General features: G+C 42.2%; 1 protein-coding gene across 4 annotated transcripts in view; it reads right to left on the reverse strand.

The window, feature by feature from the left end:
• rubcn (rubicon autophagy regulator) overlaps nucleotides 1-7,571 on the reverse strand; it is a 97,045-nt gene extending 89,474 nt beyond the window's left edge. For 2 of the 4 annotated variants that reach the window (XM_076279215.1, XM_076279216.1), the window contains exons 1-3: nucleotides 7,263-7,569; nucleotides 4,963-5,116; nucleotides 3,059-3,142 (exon numbers count right to left, since the gene is read on the reverse strand). In XM_076279215.1, coding sequence (XP_076135330.1) covers nucleotides 3,059-3,142; nucleotides 4,963-5,116; nucleotides 7,263-7,300 — 276 coding nt within the window. In that variant the 5' untranslated portion in view covers nucleotides 7,301-7,569. Of the gene's footprint in view, nucleotides 1-3,058; nucleotides 3,143-4,962; nucleotides 5,117-7,262 lie in introns of all 4 variants that reach the window. The other 2 variants (XM_076279214.1, XM_076279217.1) reach the window with 2 other exon arrangements.
• Nucleotides 7,572-27,933: the final 20,362 nt, after the last annotated feature.

Genomic DNA, 27,933 nt, shown 5'->3' on the forward strand with positions numbered 1-27,933 from the left:
GAGTATAGGGATGTAACGATTACCGGTATAATGGTAAACCACAATAAAAATGTTGGCAATAATAATTACCGTTTTCATTTCAAACATCATGATTATCCCTGTTGATTACCGCGGTGTGGAAACCGTGTGTTTAATCCTTCCCAGCTTCATCCGAGCCTGCTTTTGACATACAGTAGGCCTGGTACAATGAAACACAACTGGTACCCTACTGATTCTGTTGTCCAATTGATGGTTTTAACTACGATTCGGATTAGGCTACACCTGATTTTAAAAGGCGGAACTTTTTCACCACAAAATGTGCCCTGTATCATGTAGCCACTCTGCGTCTTTTTATGTTTGTGTCCACATTAAATCCATTCCACTCACGTTATCAGGAGAATACAGTAGCCTAAAGTTTTATTTTGAACGCTTACTTCAGTCTCACTCATTGCATCCAAATAACAGAAATAGCAAACTCCAAGTTATGGTAGGGTAAGTTAAGCTATAAGCACATAGCCAAACATGAAGAAAAAAGTGAACGGGACACTTTTTGAAACTATTTCAGCTTGTGTAGGCCCATCAGTGCTTTCTGAACATATTGAACACACTTTTAGAAATACCGTGATAATACCGAAAACTGTGATAATTTTGGTCACTATAACCGTGAGGTTAAATTTTCATACCGTTACATCCCTAGCTGAGTAGCATAAAAACTAAAGGCGGCTTCACCGCTTTTGGTTCTGACAGTTGGCTTTGATAAAAGCAGTCTGTCTTGGGATCTAAGGGGTCTAGAGGGGGTGTGATATTGGAGGAGGTCTACAAGATAAGTGGGCCCCCTGCCATTTAGTGATTTAAAAACAAGGAGCAGTACTTTAAAATCTATTCTTTGACTGACTGGGAGCCAGTGTAAAGTTCTGAGTAGGGGTGTGATGTGGTCTGACCTCCTGGCTTTCATAAGGACCCTTGCAGCTGCATTCTGGATCAGCTGGAGCTGCCTGATGTTTTTCTTTGGTAGGCCAGTAAGGAGACCATTACAGTAGTCAAGCTTGCTAGATACAAAGGCATGAATGAGTTTCTCCAGATCTGATTTTGTCATGAGACTTCTTAATTTTGAAAATATTTTTTAAGTGATAAAAGGCCGATTTAGAGACTGACTTGATATGGTTGTTAAATGTGAGATCACGGTCAATTTGGACTCCAAGGTTTTTTACAGTGGTCTTAACCTAGAATCCCTTATTAGAAAGTGATGTTAGTTCAACCTATCCTTTTTGCTACCAAATACTATCACTTCAGTTTTCTCCTTGTTTAGCTGGAGAAAAGTCTGACACATCCATATGTTGATATCTGCAAGACATTGTTATAGAGCTTGGGGTTGAGTCATTGTGTGACAGAGATAAATAGATTTGTGTGTTGTCTGCATAACTATGGTAAGAAATCTGGTACTTTTGAATAATCTGTCCAAGTGGAAGCATGTACAGATTAAAAAGTAAAGGGGCCCAAGATGGACCCCTGGGGGACACCACATGTTAGTGGAGTGGGTGAAGAGGACCAGCTACCAATGGTTACAGTGAAACTCCTATCTTCAAGGTAGGATTTAAGCCAGTTTAAAACTGTGCCTGATAGCCCAACCCAGTGTTCCAGTCTATGGAGAAGAATGCCATGGTCCACTGTGTCAAATGCTGCGCTTAGGTCCAGTAAGACTAGCACTAATGCTCTTTGTGAGTCTGTGTTAATTTTTTTCTGTGAAGAAAGAGGCAAAGTCATTACATGCTTTTGCTGAATGCAGATCGAGGGGGAGTTGACATGGAGGAGATGTTAGCTTTTCAACAGTAGAGAATAGCACCCGAGAGTTGTTAAGGTTATGATTGATAATATTTGAGAAGAACTGCCTAGCCCTGCAGATTGCATCATTATATACACTGAGCTTTCCTCTAAAAGTGTCACAGTCTATCTGGAGATTTGATTTTCGCCACTTCCTTTCAGACTTGCTACAATCCCTTTTAAGGAGTTTGATGGAGGGATTAGATAACCATGGCGCTCTGTTTTTATTCTCAAGTGTTTTAAGTTTTATTGGAGCAATGTGATCCATAAGGTTTGTCATCCTTAAGTTGAAAGTGACCGTCAGGTGTTTCATAGAGTTCATGGACAGACAGTGTAAGGGCTGGTGGAGGTCAAGCTGTGCAGGAGGTCAGAGACAGCCAAAGGCAATAAAGTTCAAGAAATTAAAAGTTAACTGTCTGACTCGGCTGCGACACGTCGGCCCGCCGTCCCAAAGTTGCACGGGTGATTTTTCAGCTCACAGGCGCTAGGGGGAAGCGAAACGGCCACCATTCAACCCAAAAAAGTCATATAACCATTTCACTGACTCCGAAGCTGTTCAGTTAAGGTAAATTAAGGTAAAAAAAACTGCGTAGTTCCCCTTTAAGAAAGTGAGTTAGTGAGAGCTGGCTGATAGTGGTTAAAAGAGTGAGTTAGTGAGAGCTGGCTGATAGTGTTTAAGTAGTGAGAGCTGGCTGATAGTGGTGAAAAGAGTGAGTCAGTGAGAGCTGGATGATCGTGGTTAGGAGAGTGAGTTAGTGAGAGCTGGGTGATAGTGGTTAGGAGAGTGAGTTAGTGAGAGCTGGCTGATAGTGGGTAGGAGAGTGAGTTAGTGAGAGCTGGCTGATAGTGGTGAAAAGAGTGAGTCAGTGAGAGCTGGATGATCGTGGTTAGGAGAGTGAGTTAGTGAGAGCTGGGTGATAGTGGTTAGGAGAGTGAGTTAGTGAGAGCTGGCTGATAGTGGGTAGGAGAGTGAGTTAGTGAGAGCTGGCTGATAGTGGGTAGGAGAGTGAGTTAGTGAGACCTGGCTGATAGTGGTTAAAAGAGTGAGTCAGTGAGAGCTGGATGATAGTGGTTAGGAGAGTGAGTTAGTGAGAGCTGGCTGATAGTGTTTAAGAGAGTGAGTTAGTGAGAGCTGGATGATAGTGGTTAGGAGAGTGAGTTAGTGAGAGCTGGCTGATAGTGTTTAAGAGAGTGAGTTAGTGAGAGCTGGATGATAGTGGTTAGGAGAGTGAGTTAGTGAGAGCGAGTTGTACCGTACCTGTTCCACATGTGAGGCCAGGTGGGGGCTGATGTACCGAACACACCACACAAAACGCCAGTAGTCCTTCTGCTTGTTATACACCTGAAACACACAATAGCATAGATCAGACAACAACCAGAAACAGCCAAATGGACATAAATTAGAGCATTACTACCCTCTCCAATCAGAAACCCTCTCTCATCTGGACGCTAGTTGTGTGTCTGGGCAGCGTTTTCACTTCCCTACTTCAGCAGCGGCGCAGTGGCACTCCTACAATTTGATTTGAACATGATCAGTAGCCTAATTTTTTATTTATTTATTTTTTTTTTAAATAATAAAAACATGCAAGTGAACTGCAGGAACAGCTGCCGTTAGTTCCTCTCCAGGTTTGATGTCAACAAATAATAGTAGGCTAACAGTCAGGGATTTCACAGGAAATCACGTTTGTTTTTGTTCATGTTTAAGTTTATTAGCAGATGCAACTTTGTGAAAAACCTACGTATCCTACATTATATTTTAACCAAGGAACCTAATTAAAATACGCCAGCGAGGTAGCTCGCCCCTACCTTCAGTATTCCCAGATAAATTCCATGCAGGGTTTCTTTTTTATTTGTTCTATACAATCAATGCTCTCAAGCACTGTGTTGCTAACATACCTAGGCTGTGAAATTAAGGTCTAGCCTACATGGGTTGGGTTTAATGGAATTTGAGTAGTTGGCACGGGGCAGCCGTGGCCTACTGGTTAGGGCTTCAGATTTGTAACCGGAGGGTTGCCGGTTCGAACTCCGACCAGTAGGAATGGCTGAAGTGCCCTTGAGCAAGGCACCTAACCCCTCCCTGCTCCCAGAGCACCGCTGTAGCAGGCAGCTCACTGCGTCAGGATTAGTGTGTGTTTCACCTCACTGTGTGTTCACTGTGTGCTGAGTGTGTTTCACAATTCACAGATTGGAATAAATGCAGAGACCAAATTATCCTCACGGGATCAAAAGGGTATAGACAGTGGGGAGAATAAGTATTTGAACCCATGCTAAAGTTGACTAAAATGCTCATTGGGTTCAATGCAAATCAAACCAGCTAATAGGCAAACTGAAAAACACACCATGCCAATCTCTAGGTATGGTGAAGGGTATGTGATATGGGGCTATTTTAATTCCAAAGGCCAAGGGAACTTTATCAGGATGCATAGTATCCTGGATCCATGAAATAAGTGGCCTTTAAAAATAAAAAATCTGCCTGCCTCTATGGGAATTTAACATAGGGGTCAAATACTTATTGCCCCTGTAATTTAAGGAAGAACATTTATTTATTTACGATACATTCTTCATTTTTACTATTTGTTTTAATTAAGGCATTAAGATCAATTTCTAACACAGTCAACTTTAGTGAACTTTAGCATGGGTTCAAATACTTATTCTCCCCACTGTATACTTTCTATACTTATACTTTTTTTTCCCAAATAACATGGAAAACATAATGAATTTCATCCACATATCCTTGCACAAGTTAGCTTAAACAAAGTCCTTTTAGGCAAGTCCCTCCACTCGGCGGCCATATAGCAACGCTTTTTGGGCACTCATCGGGCATCCTATTCAGCAGAAATGCACGTACGCAAGGCTTCACGACACCAATCTTGCTCCAGCGGCAAACACATGATTGGGAAGATGTCTTCACAACACATGATTGGCTCAATGTATTCACATGTCGACGTTTTGCCGAGGAAGGGGTGGGATATGTGTAGACAACGTTACAAACTAACCCCATGCATTTCTATGGAGGATTTTTTGAGTGCTGTGTCTCCTCATTAGAAAGTCTCTGGCTTAAAACTGTGAGACTCAAGAAAGCCTATTGTGTGTGCCTTCTCTTGGGCCCTGCCATTAATCTGATTGGTCCCAGCGTAGGACTGTTGCTCTGGCTAAGCATACCTGTTCATTCTTCAGCCCATGACTCAGAATGCTGCTCATGTCTTTGTGCAGCCGCTGAAGACCTCCGTAGCGCGACCACACATTGGGGTTGTTTGTGGACAGCAGCCCCTCCACTGTGGTCTTCAGGCTGGACAGCAGCTTCCAAAGCTCCCTCCTGGGAGAGGACAACACATGGAACATGAGGAACAGAACACACACCGAGACCGATCCAAGATTAGACCACGACTGACCCAGAGGAACACACACCGAGACTGACCCAAGATTAGACCGAGACTGACCCAAGATTAGACCAAGGCTGCAGTAGCTGGTACCTGTCTGGATTGAAATTTCCTTTCAGAGGATTAACAGACGCATAGTGGGAAACAGAGATGTAGCCTATCTGGCATGTTGTATACAGGCCTTGTAGTTCTAACCTTTTAGGCTACATTTAATTGGAGAACAAGCATGTGATGATAATCCTGAAAAGTAGCTTGTCTAACAATTAAACTGCAAGCTCAGATCCAGGACTTCCTCCTTTTCTCTGGCATCAGCACTGAGCCCTGGAGTTTTGCGTTATTTTCAGAACAATCTCAGCCTACTATTCAAAACCACAAGAAAACATACATGTTCCCCTGCCTGAAGACAAAGTGGTTTGGGTAGGTTACGCAAACCACAAAAGCCTCATTCATTGCATTTTGGTAGGAAAAAGTTGATTTCATATCATTAACAAATGCCCCTGCTGATCAAATACAGACGGGCCAGTAAGGTAAGAACGCAGTCTTGTGTTGTTGACCTAAAAACAGATATTCTTTAAGCAGACCTGTTTGATGTGCCGAATGGGGCCTGAATAAGTAGCATCACATGCTTGCTCTCCAATTAAATGAAGCCTAAAAGGTTAGAACTACAAGACCTGTATACAGAAGAATGCTGAAGGCGTCTACTTTCTTCCCTCAGATGTGCCCTCAGCAACTCTACATCCCCACAACCACCCATTTCCTAGTCCAGTGTTGACTACAGATACAAATGGCATTGACAATATCCACAAACATGCCAAGTCTTACTGTGAAAATAAACGCTGCACTGGAGACGAAACAATAAAAGGAGAATGAAAAACGATGCTTATACTGCATACATTATTCAACCCATACAACTAAGACAATAACATAGGGTTTCCCATTAAACGACTGTCAGTTTGGTAGGAGACTGTTGGTTGGCCCATAACTACAACAAGAAAATACCATGAAACTGCTTTAATTTCTATTTCAAGTTAAAAGTATCACTGTTTAAAAGTGACAAGACAAGACAACGAATGGTTAGTGGCTGACAATCAATACTGAAGCTTTGCAATGGCAAATTTACAGCATAACGTGTTTCTGTCGATAATAAGGATACTGACGGAGGAAAGAAGGCTGTCTAACCTAACGTTACCCCAAATGACATTACGTTATGACAAATCAAGTTAAGGTAACAACCACAGAACTAGACATAGAATCATTCTACAGTCAATGGTAACAACCAGAGAGGGTTTAAGCGGAGCAGGTAGTTCTATCAAGGATCTTTGGTGACAGATCAAGTCAACGTTTGCTACGGTCTGCTGCTAACTAATAGTTAGCTAGCTTAGATATACGTTAGGTATCGTCACGGACGTAACGGATTTCCCGCAAGTTGGTTAAGTTGAAGGGGAGAAAAATTACAAATAATATCAATTTGACCATTTCATGTTCTAGATGTGCCCTGATAAAACTGTGATGTTAACAACCAACATGGGCTAAAAAAAAAGCCAAAACGTCCGGTGGTGAAGTTAGCTAACGTTAGCTCGCTATTGAAAACTAGCCTCCTCATATCCAGTTCAGAGAGCCGCGGTGAATGCATTTATTAAATTACTGTTAATCTATTGTGTTACCTAGCGTCATCAACACATGTAGCAGCTAGCTATGCCACAAAACTAATAAAAAGCCTGTCTGTAGAGTTAAAGTCTACCAAACGACTAAAACGTTGCGACTCGACTAACATGAACGTTACTGTAAGTTCACGTTAGCTACAATGACGTTAACCTAACTTACAGTTCTTGCATTAGCTGCTCAGTTTCGTATATTATGATTTCAGCCGTTGTCAATATGTTCATGCAGAGTGGGTAAGTTCCACAGAAATACCTTAACAATTAGTAAGGGCAGATATGCAAATCTCCAAGATGTGCGTTGCTAAATTACTTAGCTCACCGACTAGCTGCTAGCTGTTACGGATTTGGGCGATAGGTGGCTACCACTAAGGTTAGCTGTCAAAACCGGAGATAAAATCTAGTAGACTTGTGAGTCAATTACCTGCGTTCCAAAAGTTCTGCCTCTGTAGGTGACTCCATGTCTCCAGATCCGGGGGGGAAACCGATATAAAGGTCAGCCTCCCCCCGTAATCTTGCGTCTTGTAAAATCAAAAGTCACAAGCACAAATTGCTTGACAGGGAAGCTAGCCAGCTAGCTCGCCTGTGAGACCCAACCCCTCCAAACATGACCCTTGTGGTATTTTTTTTCCGGGCCATACGTCAACACAAACGCCACGCCTTGGCCATTCAATTTATATGGTTATTATGGTTATGTGATTTGGCAACGGCGAACGCCTTTGTCCAAAGCGACATAGAAATACAAAACAATATAATACTTAAATATAACAGGGAACAATTTAAAATGTTGCTCTGACTTAAGGAGAATAGCAGTAACTGCTCCCACTAGTGATGTGCCCAATGAAGCGAGGCTTCGGAGCTTGTGTCGAGCAGAAAGGGGCGTGCCAGATGAAGCCCCGGTTCGAGGCTTGTGTCGTTTCCATAAAAATCACGTGACTGATGACAAACGAGGCCTCGGTTTGTGAGTGTGACGTCTGAAGCTTCGTTTGGGACACACACCCACGTGACTGCTTCAGAATCTGATTCAAAGGCTTTGAATTGCGCGAACCAGGGCACCCGCTCTAGTGTCGGAATGAGTTGTGTTGTATTGCAAGAGCCAGGCGAAATTTGTGGGTAGCCCTGATTTATATAGGATGCTTTCTCTGTTTGTGAATTTACGTTCTTTTCTTTCCGGAAAATGTCCATAATCCATAATATCATGCACATAGAAATAAAGAAATAGCCTAGGCCTAGCCTAAAGCTTTGCCATTTAGAACAATGACATTAAAACGTGTCTGCGTTGCAATCTTGTCTCAACTTCAATCATGTCATTTAAAAGCAATACAGGCTAATAATTTCTATGTAGGCCTAACAGGCTGACATAATATTTTCCTTTTATTGAAAGTTTGATTCATGAAACGTCAAACTATGTCAGGCCATGTAGGGTTTGGTTTAATTAGGCGCCTAGTCGTTTCCTTTTCACTCTCGTCCATAGCGTGTTGAGGTTGATAATACTTCGTTCTGGTTCAGAAGCTAAGTAGTGTCTACTGCGGTCGTTAAGTGGATGGGAGACCGATTGGATCATTGACTGGGATAACATGATTTCACGCCTCCACGGAAACACCAATCTTCATGTGATAACGAGTGACGGGATTATGTTGCCTAATCGTATTTTATTGTATTGAATTGAAACAAACGCACATTTCTTGCAACACTTTTAATGTAATGAATGAGAACATTTCAAGCTTTGGCATTGTGTTGAACGTTGGATTCTTTTCACTACTCCGTGACTGCGGGGCTTTCTGCAAACCACCAGATGTCGCTGTGTTTTCCTTATCTTCCATGTTTCGAAGCTTCGACACATTACTCGGCACATTAGGGAAATGTGCCGAGTAGCGCTCGAGGCTTCATTTACCCATCACTAGCTCCCACACGTTCCGTCAATGCATGCCAGTGGGCGTTCCCGCAAATAGGAAGCTATAGAGCATCACAGTCCCGCCCACAGGAGTTTCCGGAAGTAAGAATTCAATGCAATTTCTCCATTGACAATTCGGGTATAAGCCATAAAAACTTAACTGCACATGGTAGACTCAAAACCAGCTACGGCTGTACTAAGCGATTGTGTATGCTCGAAGACGGCAAAAGTTCACGGGGCACTAACCTTGTTTTGAGATAAATGTCTTTTATTCGCGATGTCTTGGATAAGTACTTCATTACCCACAATCCTGAACAATCCCACAATCCCACAGTGATGCCTCTGATTGGTGGAAAGGCCGTTAAGGTCATAGTTTAAAACGTTATCAGCGAAAATTATTGACAAAGATGTCGGAGTCTTTTACTGCCTATGGCGAAATTCTTAATGTGAATAGAAACTTTCTAGACGAACATTGGTACTTGTATCAACAAGGATTGTGGTTTATATATCACACAAACTTAGTCAGGGCCAATACACCATCAAATAGAACACTGGAAATGCTAGTTTGAACACTTAACTTTTCAGTTAGCCGACAGGCTAATCATTAGCCTTTCAGACATTAGAATGTCATTATAATGCTGCTAACATTAGCCTACATGCTGCAACACAGGTATGAAATATATTATGTTTTAGTGACCTTGTTGTTTCTATGAATATGAATTGTTGTTTATATGAAACATCAACTTAGTCGAGGCTTGAAAAGCCCTGAGTCTGTCTCAAATGGTGTACTTACGTGAGTACACTTTCGTGTAGTACACTATGTGCACTGTGTGCTTACTGGCGGAGTGCACAAATTTTAACAAAATAGTATTGTCTCATATCAAACACTAACTCTGTGCACTTCACGGAAATGACGATCGCAAACATTTTAACATAACTTTATTGGCGTCCTCAACTCGACAGTGACATGGTCATACTGTGTCAAAACATGAACCGTTTATGTTATAACTTGCTTGTACCTCTGTAAAGTCTGTTTTCCACTGCTGCTGCTTCAGCTTTCTCAACCGCGATTTCCACGAGTTTGAAAACGCTCCCTCCCCTTCCGCTATCTGGCCAAGATGGCGTCCGTTAAGGGCGAAAAGTGTCCAGCGTTGCACACTCAGCTTTTTGACCGTTATGAGTGCACCATCCGGGAACTTGCAGCGCCCTTCGTGTCGTTGGAATTGTCAGTGTGAACACCCTCATGCACTCAAATTAGGTATTGTAAGTGCAGAAGTACGCGATTTGAGACAGGCTCCCTGTATATCCCCATTAAGTACTTAAACCTTTGAACTAGCTAGCTAGCTGATAGCACAGGCTGGATGCTACCACCGGCTAGACACTGCTGTAAAATGGTTAGCAAACCGTCCATGCCCCCGTGAATATTTCACTGTTTCAAGGACGAAATCAAGAGTGTCCAAAGGGGTGAAAACCACTTTAAATCGGGTCACATTATTGACTGTTGTGTGTCGAGGGTCAGCTTGTGGGTTTTGTAAGGGCCAGCATGAGGAACAAGACCTATCAAACCTACGAAGTTGTGTGGTGAGTTTTGCAGGGAGGTTGGTAATGCTAGTTAACATTAGCTAGGCTACTGTAGCCTTTATACTGTATGAGCCATATCATCAATCATTAACCTAGAAATAGTTCTTCGTACATTTAATGAACATTTTGTGTAATAATTCACAGCAAGTTAATAAACTGAATATGGTGGTCCAAGAGCAGACCATGCACCGGTCCATGCATCAGGATGGCAGTCAGATATGAAGCACTGCACAATGTTGCTAACGTTAATGTTAACGTTAACCGGTTTCACACACACAAGATAAAATACACGATGGTAAATATAACATTCAATACCAAAATACTATTATTTACACGATTATTCCTGAAATAACTTCTATTAACTATATAAAAATCATTGTTTGGAGGAAAGGGTTCGCGTGCTGTCGCTGTTAAGAAAAATGGTTGGAAATGATTTCGCGCTGGTTCGTGCTGCTTATATATTTTTCAGTGAGGCGCGGTGGTTTATGGCAGTGATTCTTAAACTAGGGGTCGCGACCCCAAATGGGGTCGCCAAAAACTTCCGTGGGGTCGCCAATTATTTTCTGTATTCAGTCTGAAATTATTATTGAGTTCAATTTATGAGTTCAATTTAATATGTTGCTTGCGAATAGGTTGACAACGCTACAACGTCCAGTATTAGCCCAATAATTAGGCTACGGCGCTATAATCATGGCTAATTTACCAGTTGCCACTTATTCTGTCCTCTTCAAAAAAAATCTGGAAGCTTGGCAGATTTGGCAGCCTCTTTCTACCATCCATCCTCCCTGACGCTTATCACTACGGTAGGGCCGGCCCAGCTGGTATCTGAGAAAACTTTTTAGAAAAGACGGGCTATATGGACCCAACAAATTAACTCTTCTTGGGAGGGGAAAACAACCCATGCAGAGGCTGTGGTGTTAGGCATAGGATCCGAACGTGTGTAGCCAACTGAGAAGATATTAACGTGGCAAATGTTAATATTTTTCCCTCGACCGGCCCAAAAGTGAAGCGGCCCACCGGGAATTCTCCCGATTCTCCCGATTCCCCACTCCGGGCCTGGAAACAATGTAACTATCTGCTCCCACTACGCAAACTCAACTTGTTCCCGCTATTTTAAGTAAAACAAAACAAAAGACATAGGTAGCCTACTAGCCAAAATGGACAGGTGGCTGCTTAAATTAATGTAACGTTGTAGGCCTAATGCTGCATGTGTATGTGTGTGTGCGTGCTTGTGTATGCAGGTAGACAGGAGGCTGCTTTAATTAATGTAACGTTGTAGGCCTAATGCTGCATGTGTATGTGTGTGTGCGTGCTTGTGTATGCGCGTGCGCTACGCACATAGCACTCTGATCTGATATGGCGGCAGCCTACACTTGTTTAATCGTGATTGTTTGGTTTTCTTTTCGGTTCTTGTTCATATGGAGTAAATAAAACAAATGCTTTGCTTTCTAGTTTTTGCTTGATTTAGTTGTTAACGTTTGAGGGGGGTATTTGAGTAGGCTAAGGACCTAGAATAGATTTGGGGAAAGTGGGGTCACCAGACCTCGCCATACTTTTTTGTGGGGTCGCCAGACAAAAAGTTTAAGAACCACTGGTTTATGGGATGAGTAGTTCCTTCGCTCGGAAATAAAAATATGTACACAGTCTTGTACCTTTGACTTTTTTTGGACTTTCTCTTAATTTTTTCACTCGAAATGATATGTTGTATGCTTATGAGTTACGCCGTAGCTGATTAGCCTAAGACATGCTCTAAAACTCTTTAGATACGGATTTTTCCAAAACGTCAATGGGAGAAATGAATGGGAAATTTACTTCCGGAAACTAAGCTCTCTCGGAGGAGGGGCGGGACTTCGATGCTCTATACACGGGTTTCCCGTTTACCAACAAAACTAGATGCGCGCGCAGCCGTGAGGCAGAAGACGATTGGTGGCCGTCCACAATGTTATAAACTTAACCTAAATAGTCGGCTGCTGTAAGCTACAATAGGATTTTTTTGTATACCCCTGTTGTCTCAATGATAATAACATCTCATTTCAGACTAAATTTCAAAGTTTGACGTTCATTTGGATTATTAATATAACATCGTATTTTGTTATTTTTGGCGAAGACATGCATTCCGTTAGGGATATTGAACATATTTAACATTCTCTAACCATCGTGATTTCGAATTGGTGCAGTTTTCAGCACAAAAACTCATTTTATTCTTTTGCTCATTTGCATTGCTCTATGCTGTTCTATGGTGCTTTCTGCCTCTTGGTTGCGCACGCATGTTTTTGTGACGTTCCATAGAAATCCATGTATGCAAATGACTTGATGTATAACCGTAATTTGATTGGCTGGTGCCTTCTGTTGTTGTTTGTTGGTGCACGCCCTTCTACTTCCGGTCCATGGGACCTATCTTTCAAAAGAAATATGAACAGGAGTTAATGGAGAGATAACAATTATGTTTTGGTCCTGTTTGCATTGTGCCACGAATGTCACATATGATGTGTGTGAATTTAGAAGATAATTTTTCACGAAAAGAAAGTACTGTTGTTCGATAGACTTATGAGAAGTTATGTTGTTTTTTTGCGAATCCACTCAGTGGACTACATCTCTAGTCTCGAACGATGTACGTGTAACGGGCCCTGCGTTGCGTTCTGTGTGAGTCTGCTTTTGAAGTAAAGAATGGCCATGCACTGGTGTTCTGGTTGCTTTATTCCATCGAAGTGGAGCTGTACACATTGACATAAAACAAGAAAACTTGTGACATGCAGTCTTCATACACACGGGATATCAGTAGCCTGTTAGCAGAGAAAACAGTGTACTTAATCTAAATGCATCAAATACAAAATCACACCGTATGTATCTAAGTTTGCTTGTTCACTAACATCACCTACACCCTTATGACTGCATTATAATGGATATTTTATTGAGTAAAACAAATGTTCATAATGCGGCTAACAAACAAGTATACCTTTCCTCAGACCAGCAACCGCAGACTGAGGAAAACCGGAGATGGCAACAAAATGAAACTTAGTCTCTTAAAGGGGCAGTACAGGTTCACATGCTCTAAAACTAATACAGGGAAACGAAAATAAATCAGGATTTGGTGAAGGTTCACGAAGCTATTGCAAATAAAATATGAAATATTTATTTATTTATTAACTCCGTTACATACGTCACCAACATAATGAAACGATAAGATTAGCTGTTATGCTAGTTAACGGTTACATCTTGCTGCCTGTCACTTAACAGAGACTTGGTTAAATGACAACATTCCGGACTCTGCTGTACAACTGGAGCAGCTAGCATGCTATCGAGCAGACAGGGCCATTGTAAAGGGAGGAAAATCACGAGGAGGAGGAATCTGTGTTTACATCCATGACGAATGGTACCGGGACACTGTAGTAGTATGCAAACACTGCTCACCACTGGCGGAGTTTATGATCATAAAGTGCCGTCCTTTTTACCTGCCAAGGGAAATTACTGCGATTCTGCTAGTCGCAGTATACATCCCGCCTACCAACAATAACAGCGATAGGAACGCGGCTCTTAGTGAACTGTACCAGGCTGTCAGTGAACAACAGACGGCACACCCAGACGGTTTCACCATCTTCGCTGGAGATTTTAACCATGCTGATCTTAAAACTGTACTTCCAAAGCTACACCAGCATGTTGATTTTCCAACAAGAGGAGATAACATCCTGGACCTGGTCTACACTACACACAAAGGAGCATACAAAGCCACCCCCCTCCCCCACATTGGACTTTCTGACCATATCATTGTTATGCTAATGCCCGCATACAGACAAAGAGTAAAAGCAAACAAACCGGTTCGTAAGCAGGTAAAAGTGTGGCCTGAGGGAGCCTCCGATGCTCTTGACACAACAGACTGGGAAATGTTTAAGCAGGCAGCCACTTACAACAACCAGACAGACATAGAGGAGTATACAGACACTGTAACCTCTTACATCACCAAGTGCATCGATGATGTGACCCACACAAAAGACATCATCACTCGGGCTAACTGGAAGCCATGGCTGACAGGGGATGTCCTCAGGCTGCTGAGGGCCAGAGACAACGCCTACAGAGCTGGGGATGAAGCTGGCATGAGAACAGCGAGAGCCAACCTGTCCCGTGGCATCAAGGAAGCAAAAAAGGAATACACTCACAAGATAACCACCCACTTCAAAGACAGCAGAAACGCACAAAGCCTATGGCAGGGCATTCAGGCCCTCACGGACTACAAGCCCGCTCCACAGAGCTGAGAGCAACATCCCTCTGCTCAACAATCTGAACCGCTTCTTTGCTCGCTTTGAAGCACAAAACAGCACTTGCCCACAGAAGACCCCTCCCCCTCTACACGAGCAGCCCCTGTGCCTCTCTGCCGACAGCGTGAAGAGGACACTTGTTGCTATCAACACCCGTAAGGCAACAGGCCCAGACAACATCCCAGGTCGTGCGCTGAAGGACTGCGCAGGAGCTTAAGGATGTCTTCACAGACATCTTTAACACTTCCCTGAAGCAAGCCATCGTCCCATCATGTTTCAAAGCTGCCACCATCATACCTGTGCCGAAGAAAACTGCTCCATCCTGCTTCAATGACTACCACCCTGTGGCACTGACACCCATCATCATCAAATCCATTCTCCCCCCCACCCTGGACCCCTTCCAGTTTGCATACCGAGCCAAACGGTCCACAGAGGATGCAATCTGCTCTGCCCTCCAGCCAGCCCTCACCCACCTGGAAAAAGGAGACTCATGTGAGATAGCTGTTTATAGACTTCAGTTCTGCATTCAACACCATAATACCACAACAACTCATCTGCAAACTTGACAAACTGGGACTCAGTACCTACCTCTGCAACTGGCTACTGGACTTCCTCTGTCAGAGGCCTCAAGTAGTACGTGTTGGCAACAATATCTCAAGCAGCATCACACTGAGCATGGGGGCCCCCCAAGGCTGTGTGCTCAGTCCGCTGCTCTTCACCCTGCTGACGCATGACTGCACTGCAACCTACAGCAACAATCACATAGTGAAATTTGCTGACGACACAACTCTGGTGGGTCTCATTACCAAGGGCGACGAGACTCATTACAGGTTGGAGGTCGACCTTCTGACCTCATGGTGCAGGGACAACAACCTCCTGCTGAACGTCAGCAAGACCAAGGAGATTGTTGTTGACTTCCGGAGAGGTCACATCCAACACCTGCCACTGACCATTGACGGTGCTGTGGTGGAGAGAGTGAGCAGCGCCAAATTCCTGGGGGTGCACATCAGTGAAGACCTCTCCTGGACCACCAACACTGCATCACTGGCGAGGAAAGCTCAGCGCCGCCTCTACTTCCTGCGGAAACTCAGGCGAGCAAGTGCTCCACCAGCCATCATGACCACATTCTACCGAGGCACCATTGAGAGCATCCTCTCCAGCTGTATCGCTGTGTGGGGCGGAAGCTGCACTGAATACAACAGGAAAGCCCTGCAGCGCATAGTGAACACAGCTGGAAGGATTATTGGTGCTTCACTCCCCTCCCTGAAGGACATTTACACTACCCACCTCACCCGCAAAGCGACCACAATTGTGAGTGATGCAAGTCACCCCACTCACAATTTGTTTGATCTACTGCCCTCTGGGAAGAGGTACAGAAGCCTGCGCTCCCGCACCACCAGACTCACCAACAGCTTCATACACCAGGCTTAGGATGCTGAATTCTCTCCCCCCTCCACCCTCAGTTACATAACATCCTGGACTTACAATGGCTGCCTTGCACTACTCCACTTGTACACTTGCACACTTTGCAACTTGTTGTTGTTGTCCTGTTGTCCTGGAAACACAACACTTCTGCTGCTCTTACATAACTTGCACCACTATGCCACTTGCTTACTTAGGTCAAACAGAACTACCTCAGCCATTTATTGGCCTGACTTTGCACTATTATATTGACTGTCTATGCACAATTTCAACCCAATTTTGCTGCTCTTATTTCTTCATTGTATGTGCCTTCTTATTTACTCATTTATTGTTTACTTGAATGTTATGTTTGTCTGGTAGCTTATCTTATGTACAGTCTATGGCAAATACAACTTACCTGATGTAGAAACTACAAATTGAATGACCTATGAAGTGTGCTATATAAATAAAGTTGACTTGACTTTATATTTCCATTTGATACTTCTGTATCTGTAATTGGTGTGTAGATCGCAAATAATGTGTTGTGTGAACAGAAATGTTCTTAAAGGACAAGTTCGGTATTTTACACTTAAAGCCCTGTTTTCAGATTGTTTCTGATGAAATAGAACGGTTAAGATTGAAATTTGGACATATGCTGCTGGTCTGAGAGTTTTCGTTTTCTGTGATAGGGCCCCCCCACCGCGTTTTAGGAAGGATTGTTCCAGTGCAAGGGCGTAGGTTTGGTCTCAGCTTTGGTGGGGACATCCAATCCCCCCCCGGCTGAAAAGTCAACTTTTACTGACCAGAGTCAGACTGTCAATAGACAATAGCCTCTTTCATTATTTATAGTACTCTAAAGTTAAACTATCATCTCCGACTGGAGAGAAATATGTGCAGACGAAAACAATTGTTTAAACGTAAATAAATGTTTGACCACTACAGTGGGCAGTGCTTCGACTTGGCCAGCTTGACTCACGGTCCGCGCGTGGGATCACGCGGTATCACACGACTTTAATTAGTATTTTTCCAGTGAGACGCTGCAACAACCCAAACAACCGGTAGATGGCTCAAGTGAGCAGGGTGTCTCGTAAAAAGAAATGGAGCCTGGAAAACCCTACACAGACTTCACTACAGACTTTAGCAGACTGGTTTAGAAATAATTTAATAGCCAGAAATATGCCTGCCCTGCCCTAATAAAGAAATATTTGGTTAACTGCGAGTGAATCCCGTTTGCAGCCGTAGAAGAAACGCAGGACAAATTAAACATTCTGTTTTTCTCCGAGTGCAACGATGATAGACAGACATCATTTGGACAAAATATAGAGCATATTAACCTCCGTTGCTCAGCCAAATGCCTTCCTGTTACGTCCTGTTATCACGGAGTTATAGGCGATAAACAATTTTTGATGGTCACAAGTTTACTTCATTAGCGGTTTATTTATTTTTTTTTATTATTAAAGAGTGTTTTTCATTTAAATATTTGACTTTGTGCTTATTCAGTAGAGCATTTAGTCCTCTCCCCAATCCCAGACGATCACATTGCATGTTTGTTTGTAATGGATACAACCGCGAGATAGGCTATGCGTTTGACGGCAATGAGTTGTTAACAGACATGAACCAAGACATATAGCCCAGCAGCAATCTAGGGACTGTTCGTTATTTATTTAAGGGGCCACCGGAGGAATTTTGAGTGCATCAGTCAAAAGTTCCATGACCCTCTCTTGCCTGCTAGAAATTGTTCAATGACCCTCCGACAGAATTGTTAAAAAAGACATGACCCTCCCCTGCCAATTGTCGCTGTCTTTCGCGCGCCACAGCCACACACTGTGATAACGTTCTTAAGGCGAGACACGGCAGGTGAAAACATCGTTTTTTTCATGCACTGGTCAATTTCGAGATTTTAAGCTAGTATGTTACCTTAGCATGTATTCTATCACACTACTACAACAAAAAAGTCCGATTTACACATTTAGGTGTTTATTTCATTATATTGTGTCTACTCGCGCCTGTATATTTCTCCTAAATTCAGCAAAAGTTAGCATTCTAACCTTGCATACACTCCCGCGACCGTGGTCCAAAACATAACATGTGTACTACCGTTGGAAAGCTCTGTTTTTCATGTATCACGCTATGTGATCCATATATGGACACTTCCTTTGTATCAGCAACCAATCGCGAAAGTTCAAAGGCAAATCTAGGCTGAGAACGGAATCTCATTGGCTGTTTTCTCAAACTGAGTTTCCGCTCACACTCTGAGCTCAAAAACTCCACTTCAGAAGCACGTACATACACCAAACTTTCTAGACTTATGCCTAACTATATGTCAAAGATTTCTACAGAGGGGTTTGTTGATATATTATTCCTAGCCTGACGTACATGACATTTTATGCCTAAAAACATTGAAAAAAATCGATTTTTTAGGGCTAGTGGCATCATTTTCTGATTTACAGGATAACAAAAGTAGATATTCATAAATCCCTCTGTAAATGTTTCCCCATCTAATATCTGAACACAATGAAAACATAATTTTGAACCTGGCTGTATCCAATGCTCAGGTTTCGTGCCTTAAAATGTATGCAAATTAGCGCATATTCAATTAGATAATGCCTAATTTGCATATGTAAACATTAAATTACAGCAAACTTGTAATACATTTTTCTCATATTAATGTAAGTAATCAACTGTGGAAGTTTCATAGTGATATCTGCTTGTTAAAAATTTTACCCTATTCACCTGTAGTGTCTCGCCTTAAATCAATCTTTCCCGTGAGCTTGCATGCTACCAGTCCTTCCTTTTCAAATGTGTTGCGCCTGTTTGCACAATTTCACAAATAATCATATGTGATTAATAATATGACAAATAATCCCTGTGCACGGGGACCGAAACAATGCATGCCAACTTTTTCCGTGTTTATCACGTATTTTAACTTTCCCCCGCTGTCTTGCCGTTTTAATGTTTTCCCGTAGAATATCCCATATTTTAATACTCTCATAACAGCCCTGCCATCGGGCCTGTCTCTGTGTTGCCCTGTTGCTACCCCTTGCCCTTCCAACGAAACAGATGTCTTCAAATCATCGTTTTCCTTGCTTGAAGGTGAACTTAGAGTGATGTTAACCTATTTAAGTTTAACGGCGTGATTGTCGTGAGAGCACGATTCATTGGCGCTTACATGTTCGGCCTTATGTCTACGTGCACACCTGAGGCTACTCAGCTACAAGAGAAAGAATTTCCCCTGTTTGTATGTTCACTCCAAGTTGGCCTACCATAACTTACCAACTCTGCACTGTAGACCCTAACTGGCTATTTATATTTTCTGTGAAATAAGCATATGTATTTGTTCAACTTTATGAAGCAGAATTACGCATAGGCTACTTGGAACATAACACATTTGTCAAAGGACAGATGTATGTTGCTAGTGACAAAATATTAACTTTCAGTGTTTTACGATGTCTTTGTCATGGGGAAGTGTTTTCCCCCATGCATTTATTCTAGGTTACTGTCAGTGACTGCCGTGAGAGAAGCGGGTTCTGTGTTTCGTTCATGTCAGTGACTGACGCAAGAGAAGCGGGGTCTGTGTTGTGTTGCGTTGCGTTAATTTATTTTCATTGGGCATACCGTGCTGTGCCGTCCACAGCTCTTCAGTTCTGACAAAGCCAAAATTACTCCTTTTGAAACAATGAGTGCAGGAAGCGCGTTTGTATGGTTATATTGCTTGACGGGGGGATCCCAAGCAGCTTTCAGCCATAAGGATACTTTGAGAACATTTCAATTCACCCGACACTAATATTCAAAATGTTGAAAAATATTTCGGCATAGCCTATAAAGCAGTTTAATTAAATTGAATGTTAGTTGTAAACAAACGAGCTACTTGGTGATGCTTGGCCTCACAGATGCGCTCGTGCCTTAGATGGCAGGAAAAATCTTCACGATAGGCCTATTAACTAACCACCCGATTCACGTTGGCTGGGGGGAAGGGGGGCCATCAGACATTTGTGTCCAGTTAATCGGCCCTGCCCCCAACAAATCACACCTTCCCACCTCTGACATCTTAAAAGAAGTCAAGAGGACTCCTTACTCACAGACCTATTCACAAACCTGCGGCATTTTGCCGTGTTTTGAAATCCTATGCAGTTACAGGAGCTTCCAATCGTGAGGAAGCAATTTTGCATTGTAGGCATAACTAACATGCAATAACGCCACCAACAACAACCAAAACTAGGCTAATCATTGTCAACATGTAAATTAATTGTAACATTATTGTGAATCAAATTAAAATGTTCTCTTTTGCAAACGTAAGCATAGTAACAGAATAATTTAATAATGTTACAAAGATACTACATCAATCCGTATGTTTCATTAGGCTACTAGGCTATTTTTTTTGCCTTGATTCATTTAGGCTAGGCCTTTTTATTCAGGGGCCGTATTCACAAAGAATTTTAAGGCTAAAAGTAGCTCCTAACTGTCAAATTTAGGAGCAACTCCTAAAAATAATGGGCGTGCCACTCCTAACTTTAGGACTCCTAATTTTTTCACAAAAAGTAATTCATATAGCATTTTAGACCTAAAAGTAGCACCTAAGTCTGGGACAGCTTATGTCGAGAGGACTCCTAACTCACTAAGACCTATTCATAAACAGCTTTTTTGAGGCATTTTACGTTGCGATGTTTTGAAATGCGTAGCCTATGCGCAACAGGAGCTTCCAATCGCGAGGGAACAATTTCGCATTCATAAAAGTGATAACGCCACCAACAACAACCAAAACTACTCATTGTTAACATGTAAATGAAATGCAACGTTTCATTGTGAATCAAATTAAAATGTTCTCCTCTTTGCAAACGTAGCCTAGGCATATGGTGACAGATTAATTTAATAATGTTGCAAAGGTAGGCTACTGCATCAATCCATAGGCCTATGTTTCATTAGGCTACTAGGCTATTTGTTTTGCCTTACTCTTTATTCATTTAGGCAAGGCCTTTTTATTCAGTTATTAATCATCTTCCGTCCTTCGCACTACTTTTGTAGCGCACGCATTCTCCGACCTGTCACCTGTCACTCATCATCGGAAGAGAGGTGTTTGGAATTTCCGCGTTACAATCGTCAGCCAATCAAGGTGGTCACTTCAGTCAAGCTCGTGCATGAGTAATGATGTCATACATAGCAACGAAGACTCACTCCTAGTTTAGGAGTTGTCTGAAAGGCTTTGTGAATAACTTTTAAGAGAAAACTCCAAGCTAAAATCTTTAAGTGCGATTTAGGAGTAGCCTACTCCTAGTAGTAAGATAAAAGCCTTTGTGAATAGCCTACGGCCCCAGTTATTCATCATCTTCCGTCCTTGTGTAGCGCACGCATTCTGAGACCTGTCCTGTCACTCATCATCGTAAGGGAGGTGTTTGGAATCATGCCCGCATTACAATCATCAGCCAATCAAGGTGGTCACGCTTGCCCATTTACCCAAATTAATGGTCGAATATTACTGATGATCATTGTTATTTAAGAACATGCAGTGTGCGTAGGGTACCAAAAACATCTTGCTCGTAAAAAAGCATCATAACGCACATTCTGGCGTGTCTGTTATTTACTGTAGGCTGCGCAAACCACAGGCCTTTAGCCTATTTTGGGCAAGCCTGCATTCATTCATTCATTCATTCATTCATTCAACCTTTATTAATTCTCGGAGGGTCATTGAGGGAAGCCCTCATTTTCAATGAAGCTGAGATTACAGAAGCGAAGCAAAGCGCTCCACAAACAAGACAACATTCGAGGCCTTCTGTTGAAGAATTTTATATAAAGCCTGCGCTAACAGTAATCCTCCTGCCCCTGATAGGCCTACCACAGCTGTGGATAGTGTGGAATGTTTAAGTAATAACACAATCCAATGTGTGTCTCAATTGTCCCCCGCTGACCACCTCACACATTTCTCTAGATTTTGCAACGAACTTACATGACACAATGCCATAAAATATGCCAGTTTTAGGACACAGAATAATGTTTGTAATGATACCAGGTAGGCCTACGTTTAACAGTAACAAGTGTAATGAGCTATTCATTGTCGAAGGTGCATGGTGAAGTGAAATTCTTACTTTGGAAAACAAACATTTGCCGATATCATCGCCGATCATCAGAATATTGCAACAGATTCTGTGTGTTCTGGACTGCAGGTAACTTGTTAAGCCAGTGGTTCTCAAACTTTTATTTCATTCCCCACTTTGATCAAGGGGCATGACTGATGATAGTGGAGATAACGTGTTATCCCGAGGCTTTTGCAAGTCAGCATCTTCGACGGTAGTCTATTAAAAATATACATTTTCGATGACCCAAACGGAGAGCCATACTTTATTGATTTTAACGATCTCTATGCTACTCACAAAAATGTAGGCATGGGGACATGATGAAGTAGGCTATCCAACTGTCGTGTGTTAAATTATTGTGATTACGAGCCAGTGGTTTTCAAACATTATGCGTGACTCGGACATCTAACTAAATGCAACAGGCTCATATCGTCCTCGCATTCGCAAAATGAGGACCAGTGTTTTGTCAAATTCCAAATAGCTATTCGTTTTAACAAATTTTTATGATAGTATGAAGTGCTTTTTGTATAGGCTACTATCTTAATCTTGGAATATGGGGAGGGAAGTGGCGTGTCTGCAGTCAGCCAAATATGAATGTAATTCTGCGGCAAAAGCAGATGTATTTGTTTATTGTACAGAAAAATAAAAATGACATGTCAAGCAGGCAATTGACTACATTGCAGTCAAGAAGTAGGGTAAATTAAGACATTGTTTTGATTTGCGTAGTTGCGTTACCCCCAACACTGACAATAGACAGCAAATTAAGATATTTTTTCGTTTTGTGGAGCGGCACCGGTAGGCTATCAAAAGCAGATTTCGATTTTCGCTACCACCGTGTAGTCAAGCCTTCCCAGATAGCAAAATCATTTTGGCCCAAATTTGGGCCAAAACTGGCATGCCATTTTGGCAAAGCTTTGGGATGATGTACGGCCCAAATTTAGGCCAAATTAGGCTTGCCAAAAGAAAAACAAAAGGCGGCCAAAACCCAGCCAAAACCAATTTTGGAATACCAAAATGTAGCCAGACATATCCCAAAGAGTTGCCAAAACCCCAAAACCTTGCCGAAAAGAGGCCTTAAATGACCCAAAGTGATGCCATAACTGACCCAAAGTGTTTCTATTTATTTATTTATTTGTTTATTTATTTATTTAAACCTACTATGTCCTAGTATTCTAGGCTCATATTAAGTTATATGGTTAAACTAGGTTCTGTGTGTTATGCAAAAAAAATTAAATGAAGCAAAATATTTTAAAATGATATATGTTTTATTAAAGCTGTTCTGCTTGTTGCTCCTGGTTGGGAGGCAGCTGGTGGTTTTTCCTCCCACCCTCCCTATCCCCAGCCCAGTAAAACTACCTCTTCACAGCCTCCTCAATTTCTTTGTTTGTAGCAGATAAGCATGATGGATTTCTCCTCACTGCATCTGTAAATGAGAACAAACACAAAACAAGTTTTCAGTGTCAGTGATTTAACAGATTCTAAACAGCAATAATGTATGCTACAATCTTCTTCACTATGCGAACTGTAAGCATTGTCAAACAAACTAATCATCTGGAAGATAGGTGTGAAGGTTCTGTTGTCTTCCACATTGCAAAAATGCTTTGAGTTCAGTTAAATTCTACTAAGAATTGGCTGACAGTTGAATGATGGTTTCAGCCTGATATCCCTATAGCTACAGGAGCCTTTGGGGAAAAAAATGTCAGAGCCGAGAACAGGATATTTGTGAACAGTGATGAACAGTTTAAATGCTTACCCATAACAACTGATTTGAGATGTAATTTCTCAAACGGGATTTTCCCGTTCAATCCCCGCCATGACATTTTCTTGGCCAGATTGTTCCTAATGGCCTGCTTCAGTATGCGCCAGAGACACTGTCCTTCACATCCATTCCCCCTGCCAATCCAAGAGTGATGACCTATAAAAGAACCAGTGGTATTATTTACTCAAAATAAAAGTACTATTGTTTGATAAATCACTCAGCATACCATTCTAAGAGAAATCAAAAGGAGCTCACCAATTCCTGGTGAAGGTCCCTGCTTGTGAGGTCGCGCTCCAAGACCTCCAGTGCCCCCTCATCCCCCAGGGGAAAATAAGCAGTATGCCTGGTGGTGGTGCACATCTGACTGATTTATTTTGTTATTGAGACAAGATTGAATGACACCATGTCCATTTCAATTGTGGGGGTGAGGCACACACCAACCCGGAGCAGTGAGCTGTCTGCTACAATGGCGCTCGGGGATCAATGAGGGTTTAGGTGCCTTACTCAAGGGCACTTCAGTCGTGGATGTGGGCATGGGAGAGCAGTGCTCAACCACTTCTCCCGCCCACATTTTTTCTACTGGTCGGGGATCGAACCGGCAAGCCCGAAGCTTGTCGAATTAAAAGATAACTAGGCTATCATTAAAAAGTTGCATTGCTTGCATGATAAAATGTAATCAGGTAATCCCCAACAATGTAACTAATCTGATTACACAATTTTTTTATTGTAATCTGGGCTGATTATAGTTACTTGATTTTTGTAATCTGATTACGTAATCAAGATTACATGTAATCCGTTACTACCCAACCCTGCTGACTGCCCACTACTGCTTTACTACTGTTTTACTAATGTCCACAGCCTAATGTTTTCACTACTGTTTTACTGCTACACTGTATATTAGCACACATGATCAATGGCTGCGGTCAGGCTTCTGCTACAATACTGAATGGCTTTAACCTTATTACCTCAACCTGTTCTTGCACTGACATAGTTTTTTATATCACCTTGTCTACATTATACTTTACTCTCCTATTTGTCCATATTATTTATGCTGGTCTCTAGACCTTATTCTTGCACTGTTGCACTGTTGGACTAATGTTGGACTACTTTTTGCACCTTCACCATGACACTCACTTTCTTGAGCACCTTACCATGCACACATAATTAAAGGACTATGGTTGGACTACTTTTTGCACCTTCACCATGACACTCACTCCCTTGAGCATCTTACCAGTCCCGGCCCTGTCACTACAAGCGTCTTATGCTTGATCACCCTCAAGCACATTGGACTTTTTAAATTTAATTTATATTGTATATTTAGTATTTAGTTTTGTTAGTTTTTTTTATCTTCTATTGTCTTTATTGTACAGTGGAGTTTAGTTATATGTTTATACTTATACTTATATTTACCATTTCTGCTGTAAGTGCATGTTGTGTGTAATGTCTGTATGCTACTGAGACCCTTGAATTTCCCCTTGGGGATCAATAAAGTATCTATTTATCTATCTATCTTTTTGTTACCATTAGGCCATTGGGGCACTACTAGCCTACCTTTAAAAACCTTGAATTGGTTAACTTGGTCACTTTTGTAAAACAAAATCAAGGTTTGGTATTTTTATGACCGCCGCTAGCGAAGCTTTGGTCCCCGGGGGCCACTCCCCCTCCGCGCTGGGCCAAAAAATTCAGTTTTTCCTAAATAACTACCTGAACCGTGGCACAGAGGATAAAGACATTTTTATGGTATGTTGGTCTCAAGGGCCCACATCAACCCATAATCACTCATTTGTGATTTGCACCCCCCCGGTAAAAAATTAAAATGCAATATCATTCTACTTTAATCGCCCCTCTCTTCAGTAAAGACGTTCAGAACTGCACCAAATTTTATGTGTATGATTAACCTGACATTCTCTGGGGGTATGCCAAGTTTCGTAGAATTTCATCCATGGGGGGGTCTAAAAAATTAAGTTATGTACATTTTGTGACTGTACACTCATTGGCCTGTAGATGGTGGTGCACACATATACACATGCACACACACACACAGGCACCCACATACTATCGGTATTAGAACGGCCGATACATAATTACAAATTCAGTAGGATTAAAAGAAAGCCAAAACAAATATTCATCATCATCATCATGGCTGCATTTCCAGTATTGGCGATAAGTAGTCGTTTGTCCACTAGATGGCGCATCGTTGCAGTGAGACGTAATTTTGTTGGAAGTTAAAGGACAATTCCGGCGCAAAATGAACCTGAGGTTAATAACAAATGTGTACAGAGTTCGGCCGTTCGTTGGGATTTATTTTCATGCTAGTCGAATGTGACCAGTTTTATTGCAAACCGCTAATTAGCGTTTAACGCTACCCTTCGGGGCACACGTACAGTAAAAAGAAATCGCTATTTCTATACCACTAACAAGGCTCAAAATAGCACCACACTTACAAAGTAGCATAATGAGGGTCTCTACATGTACACCGAAGCATTGAGAACTTTTTAAGTGTACAGGCAGTTTATTAAAAAGAAACACATTACTGTTCACGTCTGGTTCACATAGCCTACAGGCAGGCAATGTGAACTAAAATCAACGTAATTTGCTCAATATAGGCCTATCAGAAATAATAGCTCCGATGTAACATAACTTGTCTAGTACTTACTTAGTGGATGTCCATCTGGTCCCTCTGGTATGGATCGCCGCCTCCAATTTATTTTCGGGACATGGAAAATAGTTTCAACTACAGCCCTGTTTATCAATGAGGGGAAATCTTCAGACTCTACAAAACACTGTGTGTCTTGGGTGTCACAACGCAACAGGTCCCACTCCATGCAACACAGGCACTCCTCTTCGGTGGCCATAGCTTCACAAAGTCCGCAGGTACACCACCAGTTTCCAGAAGTACGAGGCTGTGTGTAGCATTGACTTCAGGTAGCTCTCTCTCTCGTAGCCCTTTCACGGAGCTCCCGCAGCTCTTTGTCGGTAGCCTATATTCCAGCTTGAAAAGATAAGGACGTCCATCAAACCGAAAAGGTTTATCCTCGATGTCTTCAAATTCGTTCAAATAACCTGCCATCTCGTCTCCTGTTGCGTTCAGTGCTTCCTTTCAGCAACAACGTTTCACGCTAAATTCACTTCAAATCCCAGAGTTCTGTTTCCCCAAGATGCCTGCCTGTATGTGAACCAGACGTGAACGGTAATGTGTTTCTTTTTAATAAACTGCCTGTACACTTAAAAAGTTCTCAATGCTTCGGTTTACATGTAGAGACCCTCATTATGCTACTGTGTAAGTGTGGTGCTATTTTGAGCCTTGTTAGTGGTATAGAAATAGCGATTTCCTTTTTACTGTACGTGTGCCCCGAAGGCTAGCGTTAAACGCTAATTAGCGGTTTGCAATAAAACTGGTCACATTCGACTAGCATGAAAATAAATCCCAGCGAACGGCCGAACTCTGTACACATTTGTTATTAACCCCAGGTTCATTTTGCGCCGGAATTGTCCTTTAATCTAAAGTGGGTTGGAAAGACACTACGCTTCCTACAAGGACAAGACTGTAGGCTACAGTAGTTTACCGCAGAGAACGTCTAAGGGTAGGATGATTTCTGCATGACATGTAATTCCCATTTCCTCTTGAAGCCGAAATAAATCTGAGAATGTTTATCGGACATGCTTGTTTTTTACTGCAGGTAGGCTACGTTAATCCTATCAATAGCAGAACGTAGGTAAAATAATGTTACCGTTAGCATGGTTGAGTGATGGAGGCCAACCTCAGGGTTTTTTGGAATGGACCACCCTGCTGAGTCCTCGTGTGACTGGCACCCCAGTCGCACGTGCGATGGTGGTCACTGACCATACCTGCGCTGGTGTCGACTACCCCTCGCCTTAGTTATGCTGCTATAGCATAGTGCTGTCATGGACTTTTCATGTGTCACGCCGTACAACCCCCCCCCCCCTCTCCTCTCCCCCCTTCTCTCTCTCTCTCTCTCAACTCTCCCTCTCTTGCCTATTCCCACCATGGTATACTGTAACAACATATAGTACTACTGATTACTTATTGACATTAACCATTTTGATTTTCAGTAATACTAACCCACTCTACATCTCTCTTTCTTCCCCCTTACTGTACCTCACTTGTGAGGTATATC

This window comes from Alosa pseudoharengus, unplaced genomic scaffold, assembly GCF_046254945.1.
Source record: "Alosa pseudoharengus isolate Yale_2024_CS ecotype anadromous, Long Island Sound unplaced genomic scaffold, YU_APseudo_1.1 YU_APseudo_1.1_scf_11, whole genome shotgun sequence".
NCBI lineage: Eukaryota > Metazoa > Chordata > Actinopteri > Clupeiformes > Clupeidae > Alosa > Alosa pseudoharengus.